Below are 24,357 nucleotides of genomic sequence, written 5' to 3'. Positions count from 1 at the left end.
CGTCCCACCACCTGTATTTCTGGCCACAAAACCTACTCTGCCATGTATGATGTCTCGGCGGGTGCTACTGAGTCTAGGGGCAGGGTGTTCTGTCTGTTCTCACCAAGCGGGCAGAGTGGTCCGCCTCACTGCCAAGTGGGGCGAGTGGTCCTCCACTGGGGGCGAGAGTTCCACAAAAAAAATGGGGCGGATACGGGGGCACGGTGGCACAGTCTGTAGTGCTGTCGCCTCACAGCTAGAAGGTTCTGGGTTCGATTCCCGCTGTGGGCGCTGGGGGCGTGTTCTCTCCTCCACGTCATCAGTGCCCATACCCGAGGCGGGGTTGGCGAAAGGGCCTTTCTGTGTGGAGTTTGCATGTTCTCCCCGTGTCCCCTAGGGTCACAAAAACATGCAGTAATCCTGGTCTCTAAACTACCTCCCCCTGGCCAGCCGGGGCGCCTGATGGAGGGGAAAGGAACTGTTAGGAATAACATGTTCCTTCCATGCGCTACGTCCGGCCGGGGAAATTCCCCCCTGTCGGGTGAAAAGAAGCAGCTTGGACTCCTCATGCATAGAAGGAAGCATGAGGTCAGTCCGCTGCCCCCCCCCCAGGTTGGCAGAGGAAATGTAGCGCCCAGGATTACATTAGATAATTGACACTGGGTGAAAAGAAATGGGTTACAAAATCGTGGGATAAAAATATTTAGAAAAACTTGGGGGCGGATGTGTTATCTGCAGTTTTTATGTGCCCTGTTTACACTCATTCCTAATGACAGTGTTGCACAAAAGTGGCAAAAATGGCACATCTATACAAGCTCACAACCTGTCGCATGACTCGCATCTCTACGTTTGAAGAATTTAACATTTTTGAAAAGCAGCAGTGTGCAGCAGAGAACTCTCTTTTTCGTTACCAACTAGCCTACTAGGTTCGAGTCCCGATCCCGACGACCTTTGCTGCGTGTCTTATCCCCCCAGCTCTCTCCCCCTTTCCTGTCACACTACTGTAATCTATCAATAAAAAGGCAAAAAGCCCCCAAAAATATCTTAAAAAAATAAATAAAAATAAATTCAGTATTCTGTATTAATGTTTTTATATTGAGTAGGACCTTTGCTTGATTCTATATTGTTAATTTTCAACAGTTGCCTACTATAATATCCTTACATGACTCTAAATTACGTCCTTTGCCAATGGTCCAATTAATATCTTGACCTTCTCATAAAATATGTATTTGCGTGTGTGTGTATAGAAATTATTTTCAAATTTACAATATTTTAATAATGTGTTTTTGCTAGAGATTAATTGGACAAAGTCATTCAAATTTCCATCTGTTATCAAAGTTTCAGTTGTTTTTACCGCCCTGATTTTCAAAACACATTTAGTTACATATCTATCTGTCTCTTGTGTTGACATCCAAATGTAAGTACCATAAACTTATTCTAAATGTAAAAAATATTAAATGCACTATTTGTCTGTGCAATCATGAAGGCTAAGGCTTGAGGAAGCAGAAAGAAAATAAAAAATGTCACCTAAATAGATTACAGGACTTTCTGCCGGCTCATTGATGCCACAAATGGAGCATAGTAAAAACGAAACGAGTGTCTCCTCCGCACCGAAAGAGGGTGTGCGTGGGTGGATTGCAAGTCCATCCCACCGCAGAAAAACACCACCAGGCTTGACCAGAGAGAGGGACAGCAGTGAGTACGCCACGATCGACGGAGGAATTTTTGGTGACCATGCAGGTGTAAAGAATGGCTCGAATAAACAGATAAATAGAGTGGAATAAAGGTGTCTGCGGATGCAGATAACGCTTCAACGCGACACCCATCAGTGGGATTTATGGTGTAGTTGGTGCAGGAGGGTAGCGGTGGCGTATTAACAGCCAGTCATAAAGAATTGGGAAGGGGGGGGCGGCTTTGTGTTGCAGGAGAACAAGAGCGAGAGGGGGCATAGCTAGAGAGAGAGCGAGAGAGTAAGGGTTTGCATGCCATGAAGGAGAGAGAGGGGGAGGTTGATAAAGCCGGAGCCAGCACCATGAGCTCTGCACTGCCTTACGACTCCCTGCCACCTCGGCTGAGTCCCGGTAGACGGGTTCTGGACTGGGAGCGCGAGCAGCTCGCCACGAGGAGGCCGTCTTCTCCAAGGGGTCTCGACCTCCTCACTCTTCCGTCTCTCCCTCGCCGGGCGTCCGCCATCCCAGGCTACCTGCTCTCTCCCTACCGAGAGCACCAGGACCCCCTCCAGCAGCAGCAGCGAAGCCTCTCCTCTTCCCTGTGCTCCGAGGCCTCCCTGGCACCCCCGGCACTCCCGCCTCCGGGCGCCGGCCCGCCCTGCTGTCGGCCCGTGGGCGTCATGCATCTACTGCGCCTGGGGCTCCTGGCGTTCAGCTGCCTCTTCTGGGCAGCCGGGTTAGCCATCTTCACCATGGGAGTATGGGCGCAAGCCTCGCTGGCGGACTACATGATGCTGTCCGCCAACCGCTATCCCAATGCCCCGCTCATTCTTCTGATCACAGGTGCAGCCGTCACCGCTTGGGGCTTCCTCGGGTGCCTGGGGGTGGCTGCCAACCTGCCCTGGGTGCTAAGGGCTTACGGGTTCTTTCAGTTGGCTGCGCTTGTAGCCGGCCTCGCCACAGGACTCTCTGGCCTCTTCTATCGCGAAGACATCGCCGGAGGGTTTCGCAGCGGCCTGCAGCGAGCGGTGGCGGGCTATGCCGCCGACGAAGGTCGGGCCGACGCTCTGGACAGCCTCCAGAGGGCGCTCGAGTGCTGCGGTGCCGAAGGTTGGCGCGACTGGCTGACCTCCGACTGGGCCAACCAGGATCTAGGGTTCTCGCCCCTTTGGAACGGCACCTCGGTGTCACTGCCGGACAGCTGCTGCGTGAGGCGTAAGGGGTGCAGGAACCGGCCACTTCCGTCGACGGACAATGAAGGAGTGGTCGCCGCCGGGATCCATCCACACGGCTGTTTCCGGAAGGTCTTCAGCTTCGTCAATGACAACGTCTTCCACATTGCCGCCACTGTACTGGGGCTAGCCCTCACCCAGATAGGTGGCATTGCCCTAGCTTGTCTGCTAGCCAACAGGTTGTCACCAAGACATCCCAGACGCGTCGTAGTGGCACATTAATGATCAATGGAGAAGTAGGCACACTTGGACACATTGCCCGTAACCTCTTACTAGACAATGTAAATAAGTTGACCCTTGGATTCCTCAACAAGATTCCCTCAATCCTACTTAACGTCTACAACTCTGTGCAGGACTTAATGATGTTTCATGAGCATTGACCAGAAGATTCCTTCTTCAAACATGATAATGGAGAAAGCACCGTTGCACAGTATTGGAGTTGGCTGCAATTAGTAGATATTAATTTCCACTGACTGTTATATATACAATTCTATATACAATTCATTGAGTGCTTGAAAAAAATGATTTTCGTTTTCCACTGTATTGAGTGAATTGGTAAGCGATTTAGCAATATTCATTCAATAATTTTCATCGTTGAAAAACGTATTGACAAATGTGCAGGTGGACCTTTGGGGATTCCGCTGCTTACGCACTCTGGTGCAGTGAAGTATGTTAGCCCCACTAACGATGAGGAAGGTTCCATGAGGTTATGCTTCCCATGTTTGATTTAGAAAGGAGTAGTGGAATAGTTCCCTCTTGACAGGCACTAACTTCCTTTTTATTGGTTTAAAAACAAAAGTATGACTAGTAGTGCAACATTTTACTACATGCCTTCTACAACTGATGCATTGCATTGCACAGGTGCTGTGAGTGCCTAACATGCATGGAACATGCCTGGTCTTTGGTCAAAATCTCCTTTTGGTTTTGTGGAAATATGAGAATGCAATATTTCTTTCATGTCTCCATCAAACTACTTTATTTTATTTTATTAGTGAGAATGTGCAGCTCATTATTCTGTGTTTCCATTGCGCTGATATAAAATATACAGCTATGCTATCTAGCAGAGAGGTTGATTGTAGTATGGTCATCCATTTACAGTACAAAGCAAAAGCCATGGGTGGTTATTTTAACACTGTTGTATTTGTAAAATGGTCCCAGGACCATTTTTACAATTTTAGGGTCCAATTACCACTCTGGATTTTGCAGTGTACCCCTCTTTTCAGAACACCATATGCAAGTTGGATCAATATATAATATATCCAGATAATTGTACTGATTATAAACCATCTCAGCTTCCCTATTATTATTATTGATCTTGTAAATGTGTTACCATATGCTATATGTATCCCACATGAGGCACACATTGTGTAAAATGTATTCTAATGATTACCAGCAGTGGGCGAGAGCATGAACAAATCTGTGTAGAACATATCTGGCCGACAATAAACAAGGCAAAAAAATCTATGCCTCATTATAGAAAGTGGCATTAGATGTGCAGGGTAATATCAATTTCAAGCTCTGACGGTTCTCTGTCTCCGAACATAAAATGTATTGGCACCAGGAATTGTTGTAGTGTATACCGTCTCTATCACACCGTAAAACCCGGTGTGTTCATTTATCTCTGAGGGGGTATAAATGGAAACAAATGCATACATTTGTACACTTTGCATTACACATGGATCAATCACCACTGAGGATTTTACTGTGCATGTGATGAATAGTCTAGGATAGAAGGTAAACTTTGAGTGAAATACTTTATCATGTGGACAAGCACAAAATATGTAAAGTTCTGAAATTAATCTAATATGGTTCATTTAAATATGTGATTTGAACCTCAAATGTTGGACTGTAATCATTTTAGCCGTGTTGTCGCTTTGTAACACAAGTTAAACTCTTTAAACTCTGCACATTTGATTTCCTGTCGTCCATTTTAAAGGCCTTTTAGATGGAGCCCAGCTGCTAGGGCTTGATTTTATGAGAGGAACCATCCTGGTTGGATGCCATTAAAGTGGTAAATTCCCTGCATCCTCTGGACTGGTGAAATCCAGGAAACCTCTGACCCATCGGCATTGACTTATGAGTGTATGTGGGATGACATCTAATTTCTTCCACCTGAGACAAAGGTCATTAGAGATTTGCCCTTGAAAGAAGACAACAGAACAGGGTTTCTGGATAGAAGCACAACCCCAGCCCCCCACCCAGAGTCAACCAACCTTGTACGGATTCATTCATTCTGAACCAGAAGATCAGGCGGCATTGTTCAGTTTTATTGTTCACTGTATATAAACTGCATGTGTAACAGACGTCATACAATGAATTGTTTACCTTGAAACTTAAATATATTGGAGCGAAGAGGGACATTTGTCACAATAAATCCAATTTGCATGATCTATTCTAAATGATTTAATTGATTTGTCTGCACGCTATGCAGTGCCAGATGGATTGCATAGTGTCCTCATTTACCCTGCCATAGTGTGATGCAGTGGTAGAAAGTAGCTATAAGTACTTAGTTACTCAAGTACTGTACTTAATTACAATCTTGAGGTACTTTTACTTTACTTCATTTAACAATTTCTATTGGCCTATTGTATGTCAATAGTTTTGTAGGTAGAATTTAACTAAAACTAAAATTTCTATATCGTCATATGGCTATACTTGTAGGCTACCTTACAAAACCTCAGACATTTATTATGACTATTATTGTTCCAGTTTCATAATTAGCCTAGGCTACTATTTAATAAAGTATTTTACTATGAATGCACAAACTATTTTGTGACTATATGAAAACGTTTGGGGATACGTTTTGTACATGTATGAGAAAGGTGAAATAGGCCTGTGTAGTTGCGTGTAGCAACCATGATGATTTAGGGCGGCTCTAATAGTCATAATTGTTTCGTGCAGGGGGCGAATTGTCCCAATAAAACACCGGGACGCCAGGTTGAAAGTGGTTAAGGCCAGGGTGTAAAGATTTTGGTTTCCTCTGAAGCAACTTTATGGCTACCCACCTAATATATTTTGCAGCCTAATTGTACCAGTGTAGGCCTACCACAAAAATCACATGACGGCTCGAATTTTCTCTAGGCGACTACAGGCTGCTTCTACTCCGCCTCAACACACACATCGAGTGCGTCCTACATTTTTGGGGCTTTATTTTCTACAGCCGGGCGTCTTGAGTGTGGTGGTGCGCTACTGCGCTTGAGTCAAACTGCTCTCAAATGTCATAATAAATACAATGAATAAATAGACTCTTTGTCTCCAGAATGGATCTCAGATCTGAACTCCTCAAGTCCATATGGTATGCCTTCACGTCGCTGGATGTGGAAAAGTGCGGAAAGGTGTCCAAATCCCAGCTAAAGGTAGGGTTCAAACTCCAAATCAACGGACAAGTTTGTGCTACTTAATGACGTTAGGCTATAGACTAGAAAAATAAAGTATAGCGTGACACCAAACCATCTTTACGATATTAGGCTTAAAGCGGTTAAGTTACTCCATCGCAGGTGACTAGTTAACTTTTGAGCTTGATCTTTATTTTCGGCAAGCGACTGTTAAATCCTATAGTGAATGAAACACTCCCGTCTAAATAGCGATGTAGACTGTAATACATATGTTATCAGTGATAATGAACAGAAAACCTGTCCACATATTCTAGCTAATATAGGCTGTTTCTGTAAAAAAAAAAAAGCTACTTAAAAGAAAAATACACAATACAAATGGGAGTAGCCAGCCTACATCCCATTTAAACTTAGTTATGCAAGCAGAGCTCGTATACTTGCTACTTGAGTTGTACAGTAACTAGGCTACAAGTTCAAAGTCCACAATTTTCCACTTTATTTTGTACGGTCATATCACTTGCTGACACCTGTCATTAAGCTGAAAATACTTTAATTTGTTTAACTGTACCCACCTAAACTAAAACTGTTTATATGTCACATTTATTCTGTCTCTGCCATGGTGCTTGTTGGCTAGTTCAGACATGTCTCCCTACTCCCTGCATGGGATATGAAGAATCCAGGGAAATAGCAGACTGTTGTCCAGACAGGCTGAAAATCAGCTGTGTGTGTGTGTGTGTGTGTGTGTCTGTGTCTGTGTGCACATGCTTGTGTGCGTGTGTGTACACACAGGTATGTGAGGGAGATAGTAATAGGCTACTCTGACCAGCCCCATACCTGTACATGATGTGGCTAACAGTGACAGGTCCTGTCTCCTAGTCATAACGTGTACATGTGTGTATGTGAAGCCCCAATCGCAGGGTGGACACTCTAACTACAAGGCCACCGAGCTGGACAGTAGGTCCTGTCTCACAGTTCAGGTATTTAGCATACGCTCTTATCCAGTGACTTTTTCAATAAGCAAGGTAAAGAAACTTGTGTAGTGCCTCAAGAGGCTATAGAATACCATACCAGGCAAACCGTCAACCTGGCATCTGTCTAAATAACACACTATCTAAATGCTATTCTTCCAACTGTCGCGGAATTCTGGATAAATCAATAATATTAATGATGAATAGAAGTCGAGACAATATTCTCAGGTGCCAGGTGGTGATGTTTATGCTTTATGTACGATATCATGGGTAGAAGTACAATAACACTCAGGTCAGTGGTATGGTAGTTCTGCCAAGAACACAGGGCAGAGAATCATACACTGTGGCTGCTTCAAGGACAAACGGAACCACAACAAGATAGGCTGTAACATAAACAATGGCTATTAGGCCTAGTGGAGATCTGGAGTCTTCTAGGCTCTTACAAGCTATCAAATATCACAATGTATTATAAAAGTATTATAAGTGACGGTAAAATATAAAGTTTAGATATAAGCAACCGTATAATTCTTCCACACAACATTTTTAAGAATGTAACAATATACGATACAACTTTATTGTCAGCTTGAACTGACATTTGTTTTGCGTCCATGACGTCACCGTCCAAGATACAGACAAGACATAGACACAATAGAATTGCAAGACCAAACGATAGACATTACAGGACAAAAATCACAGAAACAGAAAAGATCAAGAACATATCCTCTGGTTTAACGATTGGTTTAAAAGCAGGACAGACTGATGTATACAAAAGGGTTCTTTAGTCTGTTTTTCTTAAATGTAGGGACTCTAAACCGCCTCATGGAGGGCAACAGTTGATATTCAATCAAGTAACAATCTATTGTAACCTGTCCTGTACAATGTGTTTGTGTGTCTGTAATATAGGTGCTGTCTCATAACCTCTACACGGTGTTAAACATCCCTCATGACCCGGTGGCCCTGGAGGAGCACTTCCAGGATGACGACGACGGACCTGTGTCTAACCACGGCTACATGCCTTACCTCAACAAGTACATACTGGATAAGGTGCTGTCATACAATTTACCATTTAGGCATTTAGAAGACGCTCTTAATCCAGAGCGATTTGCCGTATGCAAGAACAACACATGGTTGTCACACATCAAATACATTAAAAAAAATACTCATCAAGAATCATGAGGAAGCTAAGAACCTAGCATCTGTCTAACAGTAGAAAATCTCCACAGTAAAGCTATGAGTATATACTATAGAGTGCTATGTCTACATAACTTTTTCTTTTCCTTACGACTTTTCCCTTCAGGGGTCGCCACATCTCACCCTGTCCTCTGCCTGCTCTTCTCTCACACCAACTAACTTCATGTCCTCTTTCACTACATCCATAAATCTTCTCTTTGGTCTTCCTCTAGGCCTCCTGCCTGGCAGTTCCAACCTCAACATCCTTCTACCGATATACTCACTCTCCCTCCTCTGTACATGTCCAAACCATCTCAATCTGGCCTCTCTGGCTTTATCTCCAAAACATCTGACATGCGCTGTCCCTCTGATGTACTTGGTCCTGATCCTATCCATCCTTGTTACTCCCAGAGAGAACCTCAACATTTTAGTCTCTGCTACCTCCAGCTCTGCTTCCTGTCTTTTCCTCAGTGCGACTGTCTCTAGTCTAAACCATACAACATAGCTGGTCTCACCACCGTCTTGGACTTGTACACCTTAACATGCTATCTAAATTACATATGTTTAGCCTTTGCATACGCCTGTAACGTCGTCGAGGCTAGTATAAGTGCAAGATATACAAATATACACATCTATGCGAAACAAAAAAAATAGAGGTGGGGGGGTCCTGTCCATAACCACTGACTAGGTGCCATAGGCCAGTGGTTTCCCAAACGTTTTAGCCTGCGACCCAAAAGAGAAATTAGATGTTTTGCCCGGGACCCAAACTAGTGAAAATAGCAGATCTACAAGCTCACAACGTGTCGCTTCTCGCTGCGTTGTGAGCTTGAAGATCTGCTATTTTCACTACTTCTTAAATATTTGTTCTAAATTATGGTCTTTGAAGTTTCGCTTTTTTGAGAATGTTTTTTGAAAATGTTTTGAAATAGTAATAATTAAAAACAAAATGTAGGAAAAATAAAGGGACCCATACAAATAATGGTCCGCGACCCAACCTTGCAGTAGGGAACAGTAGGGAGACCACCTCCAACCACTGCAAATGTGCCAATGACAGATTGGTTCATTTAATTTAAAACAAGTCCCGGACTGCAGCTTTTAAAACTAGCCTTAGTGTGTAGTGTGTGTGTACTGTGTACCATGTCAGCAAAGTTGTTTAGTGGTCAGTATCGGAGGTTTGTGGGCGTGGTGGTCTAGTCTGCTGCAGGAATGTGTGTGTGTGTGTGTGTGTGTGTGTGTGTGTGTGTGTGTGTGTGTGTGTGTGTGTGTGTGTGTGTGTGTGTGTGTGTGTGTGTGTGTGTGTGTGTGTGTGTGTGTGTGTGTGTGTGTGTGTGTGTGTGTGTGTGTGTGTGTGTGTGTGTGTGTCCACGTGTCCACGTCGTCCTTCATCAGCTCTATCAGGAGGGTGGAAGCCTTTCACGTGACAAATCAAGGAGTTGCTCTGTCCCAAGGCGCCTTGGGACAGATCGAGAGAGAGATAAGAGAGAGAGATGGAGAGAGAGAGAGATTGTGAAGCAGGGTGTTGCTGACTAAGGGCCAGGACAATAATCTTTGCAAAGATGGAATGCCGTGATTCCCCCCCCCCCCCCCCCATAAAACATGATCATCAATAAACTAGGAGAAAGATTTTTTTCAAAAAAGTGTACAGAAAGTGTTAAAATTATGTTTTTCTATGGCCACACCCACCAGTTGGTGAATGGTGACCCACCTGAACTGCACCCACAGCTGTATGATAAAAAGGGAGGGGTTAGGGTAGGGCATGCTATTGAGGGGATGATATTGTGATGCCACTAACATGGTGTATTCCGATTGGGCCTTTTTGACTCAAAGGCTTTCAGCTTTCAGGAAGAAATCAAAAATACACAGGGAAGACATATTTCAATATTCTAACCACACCTGGGGGTCTATTAGAGTAATGTTAACTCCATAGACACATACAAAACAGAAAAAGTACAAAAATCACGGCACTCCATCTTTCAATCATTGAATACAAGCTTTGGTATACTTCAGTGGTTCTCAAAGTGGGGTCCGGAGGAACCCCCTGGGTTACAGCTGGGGGAATTTATCAATATTACATCGATATCGTGATATGAGTATTAGATACTATATATCGTCTGGGAGAAGAGAAACACACCTGGGATACATGTACACAAGAAGCTCAGCAAGGGCTTCAGTTCAAAGTCCCGCATGCACTGACTAGCTGCACCACTGTCTGGTATGGGGACTGTCCTTAATCGCAATGCAAAGGGTCATGCGGATAGCAGAACCTTCCCTCCGTCCAAAACCTATGCCGCGATGAATGCTCTATTTTCTGCTTACTAAAGAAGCTGATAAATGTGTGTCTCCCCCGATGAAATTGGTATCCTGACTTGTAAAGGTGTATTCTGTTTACCAAAGAGTTGGAGAGATGGGGGAACCCCTGTTATTGAACAAACACTCCATAGCAATGCTTACTATCAGAATATAGATCATGATCGTGGCAACCCTAATAACAAGCAGTCCTTCCCGTGTTGTTGTCGTGTGTCCTCCAGGTCAAAGGTGGTACGTTTGACAAGGAGAAGTTTGACGACCTGTGCTGGATGATGACGATGAAGAAGAACTACCGCGGCCACTGTCCAGCAGGGGCGCTGTCCTCAGAGAGAGACTGCTTCAAACTCTTCTGCCTGTTCAACCTACTGTCTGAGGACCGCTATCCCCTCGTCATGATCCCAGAGGAGGTAAACTAGAGGGGTGGGCAGGGTTAGATTTGCTAGGGGGGGGCATAATTATTCTTTTGATATGCCCACTCCGGTCTTTCATTTTTATGGTCGTTGGGGATATTTGTTTTTTATATCCCATACACGCATTTCCTTTCGGGAAATGTACTGAACACTCCTTTAAGTTTCATATATATATTTGATAATATTACAATTTAACAATTTAATAAAAATCGAATGACCTTGTTCTTTCTATTTGCCGTACAACGAAGTATATAGGGATTTCCTTTTTTTGTGTGGAAATCGAACATTGGAATGGGCGTTGGGGAGAAAGAGTGTGAAGAACGGATGGCTTATAAAAGTCACTTTTGGGCTTTTTACATTTCAAGACCGGAACCCCTTTTGGGGTAGCTGTTGCTATGTACAGTATATAGCAACACAATGTTTTAGTTATTTTTGAATAAATATTTGAAGTTAAAAATAAATAAAGATAACTTAGGCCACGATTTAGAAGACATTTTTAGAATCGACCTGGTCTAAATGGATTAACCCATTCTGGGCGTGAACCCCTTTTGGTGTTAGCATTATGTTATGCTTTAGCTATTGAAAAATAGCAGACCTACAAGCTCATAGCACGCCACCGAGTGGCGCGCTACGAGCTTGTAGGTCTGCTATTTTCTTTTTTTCAGAAAACTGTCAGGATGTAGAAGACATTTTTAGAATCAGCCTGGTCTAAATGGGTTAAAGGGAGCTACAGTGTGCAGTCCTTTGATCTCTGCTCGAAGGCACCTGCCTTCAAAAGGCCTTTGGATGTGTGTGACTTAGTTCTTTTGATCCTGGTTGGGGAGAAAGAGTCACATCCATTCACATTTCTCGCAGCAGAAGCAAAAAAAAGCAGGAGCAAGTAAGGAAATGAATCATGAGCTACTTCCTTCCTGCACTAGAGACCGATCTACCCCCGATGTACAGTATGTGGCGGTCAGTGCAGCAGCTTCCCAGAGATTGTGTTTATTTTTAGCCCTGTTAGTGGCACGGCTATCCTTTCGTCCGTTCACGCGAGATGTCCTGAAAAGTGCTGGCTATCGTTGATTTTTCATGTGTAGCTTTGTGCCCTGCAGAGGATTGACGCTACTAATTTTGTTGATTCCATGGCCTTTCCTCCAACGCCTTCAAAATTGAAGCTCATAAATGGGTACTTGCTCCTATTTGGATGAAATTGCTGTCCCACCTGAAAATGTATTTTCTGTTTACTAAAGAGCTGGAGAGACAGGGCACCCCTATTACTGAACAAACACTTACAGTATAGCAATGACTAGACTATCACTTTCAACACCTTTTCACAACAGTTCATGTTTATCACAATATTTGGATTTTGTTACTGCAGGTGGAATACCTTCTCAAGAAAATCTCCACGGCGATGAACACGGAGTGGGACGGGAAGCCCTTTGATGACCTGCTATCCCAGGATGCATCGGTGCGCGAAGAGGGACTGTCCGTTTGGGCGTTCCTGGAGCACATGGGTGCCGGGCGGATACTGAGGGTGACGAGCTCTGAGGCGTTCAGTCTGGCCTTGGACGAGGTCTTTCTGGAGATGTATCACAGTGTTCTCAACAGGGTGAGCCCACTATGCGTGTTTGTGTCTGACTGTGTCCCTTTGTCTTAGCTGCTTTTACACCACAGGTGTTGAAAGTGGGACCCACTATGGCAATGTTTACCAAACAGTAAATATCTCCTTTTTTTTTCTTCGTTTCCCACATTAAATAAAGATGTACAAATTATTTCAAAAGATTTTTAAAAGTTTAAACATAAACAATCACAACTTTTCATCAATTAAAAACAATTCCAACATTTTTACAATAATTTCATTAAAATAAAGTTTAAGAACTATAGTGAAAACAGCAGATCTATAAGCTGATGAGCTTGTAGATCTGCTATTTTCACTATTTTGTGTCCTGGGCAAATGTCAAATTTCTGTCTTGAGCTAAAACGTTTGGGAACCACTGTACCAGGGGGATTTTGAAAAAGATAGGAGGGAATTCTCTTTTTTAATTGTGTAATAAAAACATCACATCATAAAACATACCCAGTATAAATAGTGCATTTACAGGTATATAGCACTTTTATCCAAAGCGCTTCACATAGATTGTGCGTTACATTCACCCATTCATACACTGATGGCGGAGGAAACCAGGCAAGGCACCAACCTGCACATCGGGAGCAATTGGGTTCAGAGTATTGCTCAAGGACATTAACTCTGAGGGAGCCCGGGATCGAACTAGGAACCTCGCGGTTCACATCCGGCTGTTCTGCCGGCCACTCTTCCCCGGAGCCACTGCCGCTCCTAGCATGACTTAACTAAAATGCTTTGTGAACATCTAATTGGTGTTATTTTGTTGAATGTATTTGTTACTCCTCAGTCCTCACACAGGAGTAACAGTCCTCACACAGGTCTACAAGCAGCGAATTGCTGGTGTGACAAGGTCCGCAAAACTGTGCTGGTCTTCATTGGCGCCTCTGTGACACTGCTATTGACATGCCTGCTTCTATGTCTCAGGGTTACATGTGGAAAAAAGGCCACATGCGCAGGAACTGGACAGAGCGCTGGTTTGTCCTGAAGCCATCCTCCATATCTTACTACGTTGGAGAGGATCTCAAGGACAAGAAGGGAGAGATCCAACTGGATAAGACCTGTGCCGTTGAGGTTAGTGAAGAAATGCGTCATCTCTGTTTCCCACTGCCTGTAAAGAGGCAGGTTTATTACAAATCATGTGCTTTAGCATGCGACATTAGCAGATGCCATGTCGTTGCAACCTTGTAGATTAAACCTTTGTTTTTCCATAAAGTAATGCCATATTATTTCATATTTTGTCATCTCATGAGACAGCACTGCAAAAACAGTGAAAACAGCAGATACAAGAAACGCTTTTTGATCTGCTATTTTTTTTTATTTTTTTTATATAAAGTATATTTATTGGTTTTAACAAATTTAAGGACAACAAACAGACATTACACAACAAGAACATAATAACAAACAACAAAAGAAAATAAAGAAAATAAAATAAAAACAGCTCAGGCACAACACTATTATAAATAAAAAGATTGAATATACAAAGACATGGCAAGAACAATGAACCATAATGACAATAAGTGGCTTTTGAGTGATAGACTCCCATACAGGAAATACATCCATACAGTATATAAATACATATATTAAAAAGGCAGACTTGATCTGCTATTTTTGAGTCTATGGGTAATATAAATATTTAATTCAAAAGAAATTAATATGCACATAAGCACATTGATGTCAGATGCTGGTACAGAACCCAAAAAAAGTTATTTTTCTTTTTCTACATATATTTCACCAATGAAAAGTATTAAGCTCATGACTAAATAATAACACAATTGGATCCATTGGAATGCATAGACACAAAAGTAGCGTTTTTGGACATACAAGGTTATTGTACCCGACAGAAACAACAATAGGGAAGCCTGATTGAAAGTCCTCCCATTATTTATGTGAGAATTTCTGGGATTAGGTTGAAAGTGGTTAATAATTATTATTTCTTTGTCTTGTTATGCCTGACATGCAGTGATAAATGTGACTTTCTCTTGTGTTTCTCGCAGCCTGTGCCAGACAGGGAGGGGAAGCGCTGTCTGCTCTGTGTGAAAACCCATAATAAAACCTACGAGATGAGCGCCTCTGACCAGAGGCAGAAAGTGGAGTGGACACAAGGTATGTTGGTGTGTGCGAAACGCCGAAACCACACACTAGAAGAGGCGGACCCATGTCAGAGATTTGGCCCGTTCCCAGTCTGGATTTACTGAAATGTTAAATGTTAAAAAAATATGCAACTCTTTCACTCCATTTCTTATTTGTAATGTTATATTTTTCAAAAGGTGGTAGTGCTGCACGATTAATCCAAAAAAGATCGAGGTCCAGATTCAGACACCTACGCAATCTAATTTCTAAATGTGTGCAAGAATCATGCAGCACTAGTTGGCTGTACCAATTCATTTTAGTTACTCTTATGTTTTTGCTACAAGAGAGACTTTAAGAGAGGATTAAGTCAAGCACTTTGGTGTTGTCTGTTTAAAGCTACAGTAGTCGGGTCCAGGTGCCATATTTTGAACGTAATGTTCAGCAAATACAGACTAAAGACAATACATATTTTCATGGAGAAAAAAAATTAATCATCTGAGAATCGTGATCTCAGTTCTTTTGGAGGAAAATCGAGATCCACATTTGAGCAAGGATCGTGCAGCACTAAAAGATGGTCTCTCGGGCATAAACCTCATCCTGTAACATTATAGCACAATCAGACAATATACCAGTTGACATAAGTGTAAACCATATATGCCATATAATGCATTATTACCCCTGACAAAAGGTTAACTGAAAGCTTGTTTCATTCTGTGTTATATGAAAGATTATTGCCCAACCAGACAAATCTACAAGTGGACATACCTCTAAAAGGCCATAATAACAATACTAAACATTATTACTTGATTTCATTCTTGAGGGTTACAGGTATGTCCATATTTCACGTTTTTATTTCTTATTTTTAACTCTCGTAAATGAATGGTCCTGTCTGTCACACTACACTACTCACTTTTCTATCCTCACTTTTTGTCCTCACTTTCTCAGCCCTCAGCCAATCAAATCATCACTATGGGGTACACTACACACGCACAAAGTTGGGCATAGAAGGGGCTAGAACCCCTCAAAGATGCCCCCAAAAAGGGTAAAACTGCAATTCATAGAACAGCAATAGTAACACAAACGTGTGTGTGTGTGTGTGTGTGTGTGTGTGTGTGTGTGTGTGCGTGTGCGTGTGCATGCGTGTGTGCGTGTGTGTGTGTGTGCATGCGTGTCCAGCCATTCAGACGGCTCTGCGCCTCCAGAGTGAGGGCAAGTCCTCCGTGCATCAGGAGCTGAAGCTGAAGAGGCGGGAGCACCGAGAGCACAGCCAACGGGAGCGCAGCCTGAGTGCCCGCAGCAGCGGAAGCAGCCAATCAGACGACTTAAACATCCAAGAGACAGAGAGAGAGAAGGAACGGCAGGACAAGGAGATAGAGAGCATCATCCAGGTGAGAGAGAGAGAGGGTTTAACATGTTTAACCCATTTAGACCTGAGACCAGATTCTACAAATCTCTTTTAAATCATGACAATTTTCTGAAAAATTTCAGTGGTGCTCAAACTATGTCATTTGGCCGCAGACCCCATTCTGAAAATATTTTGTTCCAGGGACCCCACAGAAGCAAAGATAAGAGTTAAAAATATTTGCTGTGAAAGAATTTATATTAATGGGTTAATGTCAAATCATCATGCTACGCTGCCCTTTAGAGCAGTGCTTCTCAAAGTGGGGTCCAGGGACCCCTGGCATTTTGAGGGGGTTCTAAATGAACCCTTACAGTTCTGTAACGTAAGCTATTGGGGTCCTCGAAATAAATTTAAAAAAACGTTTAAGGACCACTGCTTTAGAAAATGGAATCATGTTTATCTCGGATTCTCGGTATACCCAAACGGGAACGTTCGATCTCATTCTGCGTTCACACGGGCGGATGCAAAGATGCAAAGATCACAGCATAATTTGTCGCCTCCAAATTTGAGCAAGGTTTCAGCCCGATCAGAGATTCCACTTCTGTGGCCTACTGGCACACTGCACAATATATCCAGTGGTTTGCATGCTCTGAGAAAACAATATTATTTTTGAGGGGTGCTAGCCCCTCCTATGAACAGCTTTGTGTGTAGGAGGTGTTATTGTAGCACGTGTTTGTAACACGGAATGTGATGATTTGATTGGCTGATGTATGATGATAAGAGCTCCCCTCACTTCACACAAGTGTGATTTCTTGTATTTTTCCTATAGACAAGATTAACTCTGGACACAGACAAACAGTGTGACCCTCGAATAGACTCCCGCAGAGGCACACTGTAAATGTGTCCTTGTTTTGTGGAAATATTAACACTATTCACAAAATAACCATGAAACAAAAATACTCGTTTGGGTCCTTCAAATTAAAATCAAAGTTGAGAATTGCTGATGAATGCATGTCTTTTTTATGAAGCATGCTAGAGAACTGGAGGCTCGTCGACGGGAGGCAGAGGAGAAAGATAAGAGACGACAGAAGGATCTTCAGCTGGAACTGGAGAGACAGCTGAAAGAGGCAGAGATGGTGAGATATGAAATGTCAACGTTCACAACAATCCTAAGAACAGTAGTAAACAGTAGTAACAGCAACCTCTGGAACTCCCTGCCTCAAAACAAATCAAATCAAAATGTATTTGTATATATATTTCCAACGACCAAGGTCGAACCAAAGTGCTTCACAGAGCATAACATACAAAGAGGCAAAAAAAGAAAGAAGATAAGATGACAGAGGGAAGCAAAAGGAAGAAAAAAAAAAAAACAAGAAATAAAACACCTCAAAGCAACATATCAATATGCAGAACATCAAAGGTAGGCTATGAAGGCCGGGGTAAACTAATTACATATTGAAATCGAGCGAGAATAAATGTGTCTTTACTAAGGACATGAAAACCGCCGGCTACCAAGGTGGGGGATGGCCCACATGTGCGCAGACAGCATGACATTCACAGAGAACCGCCCTATGATAGAACTGCAGTATTTTCGATTAATTGATGTTAACTGATTAATGACTGATTAATTGATGCATTTCTTAACGATCGATTAACGATTAACGATTAACATCCCTAAGGCAGACTTTATAATAATACAAACGTGTGTGTGTGTGTGTGTGTGTGTGTGTGTGTGTGTGTGTGTGTGTGTGTGTGTGTGTGTGTGTGTGTGTGTGTGTGTGTGTGTGTGTGTGTGTGTGTGTGTGTGTGTGTGTGTGTGTGTGTGTGTGTGTGTGTGTGTGTGTGTGTGTGTGTGTGTGTGTGTGTGTGTGTGTGTGTGTGTGTGTGTGTGTGTGTGTGTGTGTGTGCGCTCTCTCCCCCAGCTGAGGGAGAGCATGCAGGCGGAGATGCAGGAGAAGGAGAAGGAGGCGGTGCAGCAGAAGAGGAGGATCCAGGAGCTGGAGAGCACCCAGAAGGCGCTGGAGGCTGCGCTCAGCGTGGAGGTGCAGGCACGCATGGAGGAGGAGAGAGCCAGGCTGGAGCTAGAGAGGTGTGCACGCACACACACACACACACACACCACGCTGGGCAAGACCTACGCTGTAGACTGGGTATCTTTTTTGGGGGCGGAAGTTGCGTGATTTGGGCGGAAGCACAGCTCAAGGAGTTCACCCTCTCCTGATTTGATGACGTTGGTATCCTGACCTGAAAATACATTTTCTGTTTATTAAAGAGCTGGCGAGACAGGAGACTCCTGTTACTGAACAAACACAACAGCAATTATTATCAGAATATAGTTAGTTATAGTGTTATATTCATTCATTCATTTTCCCACCCTTTCCTCTCCAATTGGCCACCTGGCACCCCCTGTTGGCTCCCACTTTGATAACCTGTGCAACCACAGTATAGAAACAGGAAGCCATCAAAGTACTGTACACTTCTCCAAGAGTTTCCTCTCCTGCGCCACAAAAGGCTGCCTCTGATCTCTGTGTGCTATGGATACATTCTGAAAGACATTAGTAATGTTTTGATAAAAGATATATCTTTCGTCTTTTCATTTATTCCTCAAATTCCACAACAACTAATTTAATATCAAGTTGTTTTTTTTCCTAAACCGGATGAATGAGCACTTTTTTTTTTTAAACACAAGAAGCTAACTATTGATTCGTTACAGTACTAGCTCAGCTGTATGAGGATCTCAGTCTTGTCTTTGTTCAGCTGTAGAAAGTGTGTATTCATGGAATATACATTTATGTCTTTAATACTGCTGACAAGCTCATTCACCGGCCTGAAATGATCAGGGGAAAGTTAGATATACAACACGACAGCATAACAGTGGTAGGTTACACTGAGTCACAGTTAGATATACAACACCGACAGCATAGCAGTGGTAGGTTACACTGAGTCACAGAGTTAGATATACAACACCGACAGCATAACAGTGGTAGGTTACACTGAGTCACAGAGTTAGATATACAACACCGACAGCATAACAGTGGTAGGTTACACTGAGTCACAGAGTTAGATATACAACACCGACAGCATAACAGTGGTAGGTTACACTGAGTCACAGAGTTAGATATACAACACCGACAGCATAACAGTGGTGGGTTACACTGAGTCACAGAGTTAGATATACAACACCGACAGCATAACAGTGGTAGGTTACACTGAGTCACAGAGTTAGATATACAACACCGACAGCATAACAGTGGTGGGTTACACTGAGTCACAGAGTTTCTGTATGATCGTACAAACATAGAGGGAGCATACTGTAATACAGTAGATCAAACAGTAGTGTCCCAAGAACCAACCCTTGTGGGACCCCACAGGAAATGCAGACTGCTTCAGATTTAAAATGGCCAAGAGACACAGAGAACCTTATATACATACGTATGAGGAAAAGCACATATGAACACGGCCAGATAGGCCAACAAAATGTTCTAGTCTAGATATTAAGCTATATCATGATCAACGGGGATCAAAAGTGGCACACCACTAGAACGGAGAGTCTGTTTGCATCAATGTAAGGTTGTTAAGTGCTTTCAGTTAGGGTTACATGGTACATAGTACTACATACTACACTGACTACAGATTGCTACTGTGTGCACTTGTTTGTAGGAAACCCTTTGGCTTTCAAGTATTTTGCTGACAAATGTTGGTTATGTGCGTGTGTACGTGTGACGTGCATGTGTGTGTGTGTGTGTGCGTGTGTGATTAAATTGCCCAGAAATATATACATTGTGTATACTTCCACTAATAATCTGAGTATTACACGTCGGTAAAGCAATTTGTAGTCTGAACGACTTCGTTTTTTCAGCACAAATCAAGGCGGCAACCTGCATGAATTGTATGAATGATTTTGAGGGCAAATACTAACCTGCCATTTCTGCCGATTCTAAGGCCTCTTTTAAACGGCAACCATCTCCAGATAAAACGGCAAAATCCCGTTGCGTTCTCATTTTTTATTGAGCCTTTACAGAACGCACACTTTATGAAAACGCTATAATGTCGCTAGGTGGTGGTAACGGGCTGCCAAATAGACCAGTCACCCACGTACAAGAAGAAGAACCAGGTAGCTCCCCTTCACACAACCCTATCAGGGTTTTGAATGACGCTTCCAGACCATGACGGGGTTGTGGCCGTCGCTCGCTGCCTGCTTTCTACTAACACATCGAGGTGACCGACAGGCTGACAGGCAGCCCAGAACATGCAGGCAGAGCGTGCCACGGGATGGTTATATATTTTATAATACATTAGGCTACATAAACGCTGAGCCAACGTGAGCCATGATGTCATAAGTTTTGTCTGTTTACATGGAGAGTGGCGGAAACGGCGTTCTCAAAGATTTCCAATCTGGAAGGTGGTTTCACTTTGTTGCGTTTTCACCTCCCCAAAACGCTGTTCTCATCTAAAGGGACCCCAGCAAACTATACTTTATTTTGCCGTTTCCTATGAACACCGTTCTCGTGTAAAGACCACCTAAAAAACTGTTTTCTGAAAATGTATGTTTCTATGTCAATGGACAGTGGTGCTCAACCTTTTTCATGTCAAGGACCCCCAGAATTATCTGTATTTGACTGCGGACCCCCCATCTGAAAATAATGTTGTTTCAGGGACCTCCCCAGAATCAAAGATTAAAAACCTCAGCTAGAGAATATATATTCAAAGATTTGTGCCACATTTTGACGATTAAAGATTAGCAGATCTACAAGCTTGTAGCGCGGCACAGAGTGAGCTTGTAGATCTGCTATTTTTCAATAGCTAAAGTATAACATAATGCTTAAAACACCAAAAGGGGTTCCCATCCTGAATGGGTTAAGCTGCTGTATCACTTCACTTAGAGGCCTGCAGACGTTTATCACTTAAGCCCTATTAAATACAGTTTGTCATACAGCGGCGTCATGCTGCAAGAATAGCTGATCAAGCGATGCAACACGTTATTGTGAGCTTGTCGATCTGCTATTTTTTGCTATTATTTCACCCAGGATGGCATTCCCGGAATAATAGGGAGTCCAGGTTGAACGTGGTTACCTGATTTTAACACAGTGAAACACCCCCCTCTCTCTCTCTCTCTCTCTCTCTCTTTCTCTCTCTCTCTCTCTCCCTACCCTCCAGGTTGTTGCAGGCTGAGGAGGAGAAGAAGCTGCAGTTCCAGCTCCTGCAGGAGCTGCAGAGCGCCACCATCAGGCCCAGAGAAGAAGCACCGGAGGAGGAGGAGGCGGGAGGTGGCGAGGAGCGAAGCGGACCCTCGTCGGCCCTCTACTCCGCCTCGCAGGAGCTGCAGGACCTGCAGGCCTCCCGGCAGAGGAGCCACCAGAGGCTGGAGGTGAGACGAGAGCAGAAGACAATGAAAGACCACGACGAGAGATCATGTTTAGATTTACTCACGTTTCTACGTAATCAAGGTTTTTCTGATGTATTGTTTGCCCATATAGCATCTGTGACATTTTATGTTCAGCCCTGCAAGCATTTTTGAACATTTTTTCTAAAATCTTGAAAGTGTGAGAGCTACTGCTTTAGAAGGCATTTGTAGGCCTGGGCCGTGGCTCAGCGGTCCAGGCACCTTGGCTGGTAATCCAGTCTGGCAGTGTGCCGCGGGTTCGACTCCCGATCCCGACGGCCTTTACTGCATGTTACCCCCCCATCTCTCTCCCCATTTCCTGTCAGCCTACTGTCTGTCCCTCCATAAAAAATATAAAATAAAGGCGAAAGCCACAAAAAAATAACATTTAAAAAGAAGGCATTTGTAGAATTGGCCTCAATCGCAATGGGTTAAAACTATAAATATATACAGTAGGCTACATATCATGTCATGTTTAAAATGATAAGCTCAGATCGGTCAACCAATATTATCCAGCGCAAGCTCCATGCGCTGGCTAACCGCCCCTCTAGACCAGAAAGCACGCTGCAGGCTGACATCTAATATGAATCCCAATATGCAAAGTAAAGGTTATTCTTGTTAATATCACCACTTTCTTTGGACTGATGATGTGTGTGCAGGAGATCCAGGAGAAGCTGAGGTACGCCAGTCAACATGTCCGCCACTGGAACGTCCAGCTCAACCGCCTGATGAAGCCCATAGAGCCTGGAGGTTGGTTGAGTTGTATTGATGAATGACTTGATTTTTTCATCTGATGAATATAACTAAGACAGGGTCACCATGACTTCTGTTATAACATTAAAGTTACATTTTTGCAAATGCGCCGATTGGTCCAGAGGCAGCCACACGCACGCACGCACACACACACACACGCAGACCCATTTCTAGAAGATGGCTTACGATGCATCACATTGTGACCTGTTTGTAGTACTATTTTCACTATTGTTTTTAAATGTGGAAAAAAAATCATTAAACAACAAACAACATTCCCAAAATAGGTCAAAGAATACTTAATTTTATTCTTATTTTTGTTTTTTCGTAGACCGCCCAGAACACCACGTGATGATAAAACACACGTGTCCAAAGAAGGAAGGGGCGTTGGCCAGCAACGAGTTCATCTCCAAGTTCAAGACGAGAGCCAATCAGGACAGCCCATCCCCTCAGAACAAGCTGGAGTCATCACACACGTCACAGGAAGATGAGGACGTTAGAGAAACGCCCACCGGTGTTGTCGGCTCTACAGTATAACAACAAGGACATGAATGAGTCTATAACAGGGGCCAATGGGCCATGCCAAGGGCCCCCTTAGTCTATAACAGGGGCCATTGGGCCATGCCAAGGGCCCCCAAGTAGCCCTAGCCTCTGGGTGCAGCTAACCTGATTCCACCAGATGAGGGCGGTATTGATTCACAAATTCACAATACAATACAGCCTTGTGAAGCAAGTATAGTCTCCCAGCCAGACTATTCCACAATCTCTCAATGTTATATAAAGTCTGGAACTACACCTTCCGAAATCCGAGTAATCTGTTGTCATTTCCGTTAACAAAAGAATATATATTAAAATATCTTTACATTTTATTTTATTTTTATTTCCATTTCTGCTAAGCAGCAAGGATAAATTTGCACGACTGTAAAGATGAAACGGCAGTGAGGCTTCATTTCTGCTTTATATTTTACTCATGATCAAAGCTTCCGTTCTCCAGACTGTGTGACGAAAGCATTTGAAAATTGCGAGAGGCAACAGTCTGGCAACGCGAGACTATGAATGTCTCTTCCATCTCGCAGGAATCAGGTTAGGGTGCAGCTAGCCCCTCTATGGCCAAATTGTGTTTGGAAATAGTGAGATCTTCGAGCTCACAACTCGGTGCGATGTAACGTGTTGTGAGCCTTGTAGAACAGCTGTTTATGCTATTTCTTCAAATGTTTTAAAATATTTAAAGAATCTTGCAAAATTTGGACAATAATGACATGCTTCAAATAGAGATGCAAGTTTGAAAGTGGTTAAACGTTCAACTTCTGATGAGTTGAATTTTAAACACACACACACACTGACACACACGTCCGCACACACGCACGCACACACACACACACACACATACACACACACACACACACACACACACACACACACACACTACGGTATATGGTTAGAGTTAATAACTGGTGTGTGTGACCAATACTTAAGCTGCAACAGATCATTTTGAAAGGGAACTGAGAAGAAGAAGAAAAACGTTAGTCACAAAGTACTTAAATAGCTGTGTAAATGTGTTGTATTATATTTAAGGAGAGCATTATTAGTTTATGATGACTATACACAATAACTACAATGAGCAGTACACAATTATGTGTAATTTGGTGAGAATATATTTTAATAAGATTAGTTGGTAGGCTACTTACAATTTTGTTGAATAAATTGTTTATATATGTTGGTGTGGTATGGAATATTACTTCTAGAACATGCAAAATGTGTAAATAGGAAAAAGGTTAAATTGTTGCACATACTTTTTAAAGTCTGGCCCCCCAGCAGCTCATTGGGCAGTATTATGCGTGTCTTAAGTACCAGGTCTTATGACTTAACTTAAGACCTGGAGGCGTGGTCAATGCTGTTTGGCCACTCAGAATAGCCAAATGGCATTGATCACGCCTCCAGGTCTTATGTTAAGTAATAAGACCTGGTACTTAAGACACGCATAATAATGCCCATTGAATGGATTGTCTCTAATCTCAATTATGTTAATACAGACATGGTGGGTAAGAAAATGTGTGTGGGAAGGAGAAATGCAGTCCGGTATAGCATTGTCAAAAGAACCAATGTTTACATCGCAAGGGAAATCGGAAAATAGCCAT

At 43.1% G+C, this 24,357-nt stretch overlaps 2 protein-coding genes across 2 annotated transcripts; both read left to right on the top strand.

The window, feature by feature from the left end:
* Positions 1 to 2,011: 2,011 nt before the first annotated feature.
* Positions 2,012 to 3,117, top strand: LOC306916255 (tetraspanin-7-like; the record flags this gene model as incomplete). Its single annotated transcript, XM_079494074.1, has 1 exon — positions 2,012 to 3,117. The coding sequence occupies one exon, from the start codon at positions 2,012 to 2,014 to the stop codon at positions 3,101 to 3,103; it is 1,092 nt and encodes a 363-aa protein (XP_079350200.1). The 3' UTR covers positions 3,104 to 3,117.
* Positions 3,118 to 5,815: 2,698 nt separating this feature from the next.
* On the top strand, positions 5,816 to 24,049 carry def6c (DEF6 guanine nucleotide exchange factor c). Its single transcript, XM_079494231.1, has 12 exons — positions 5,816 to 6,237; positions 8,085 to 8,225; positions 10,880 to 11,065; positions 12,429 to 12,659; positions 13,599 to 13,745; positions 14,669 to 14,777; positions 15,921 to 16,132; positions 17,115 to 17,222; positions 18,009 to 18,175; positions 21,244 to 21,454; positions 22,129 to 22,219; positions 22,551 to 24,049. Exons 1-12 carry the CDS (start codon positions 6,142 to 6,144, stop codon positions 22,754 to 22,756), a joined length of 1,905 nt encoding a protein of 634 aa, XP_079350357.1. The 5' UTR covers positions 5,816 to 6,141; the 3' UTR covers positions 22,757 to 24,049.
* Positions 24,050 to 24,357: the final 308 nt, after the last annotated feature.

Source organism: Electrona antarctica (assembly GCF_951216825.1).
Source record: "Electrona antarctica genome assembly, chromosome: 23".
Taxonomy (NCBI): Eukaryota; Metazoa; Chordata; class Actinopteri; order Myctophiformes; family Myctophidae; genus Electrona; species Electrona antarctica.
Note: the sequence above shows the minus strand (reverse complement) of the source record. Positions and strands in the feature narration are given on the sequence as shown.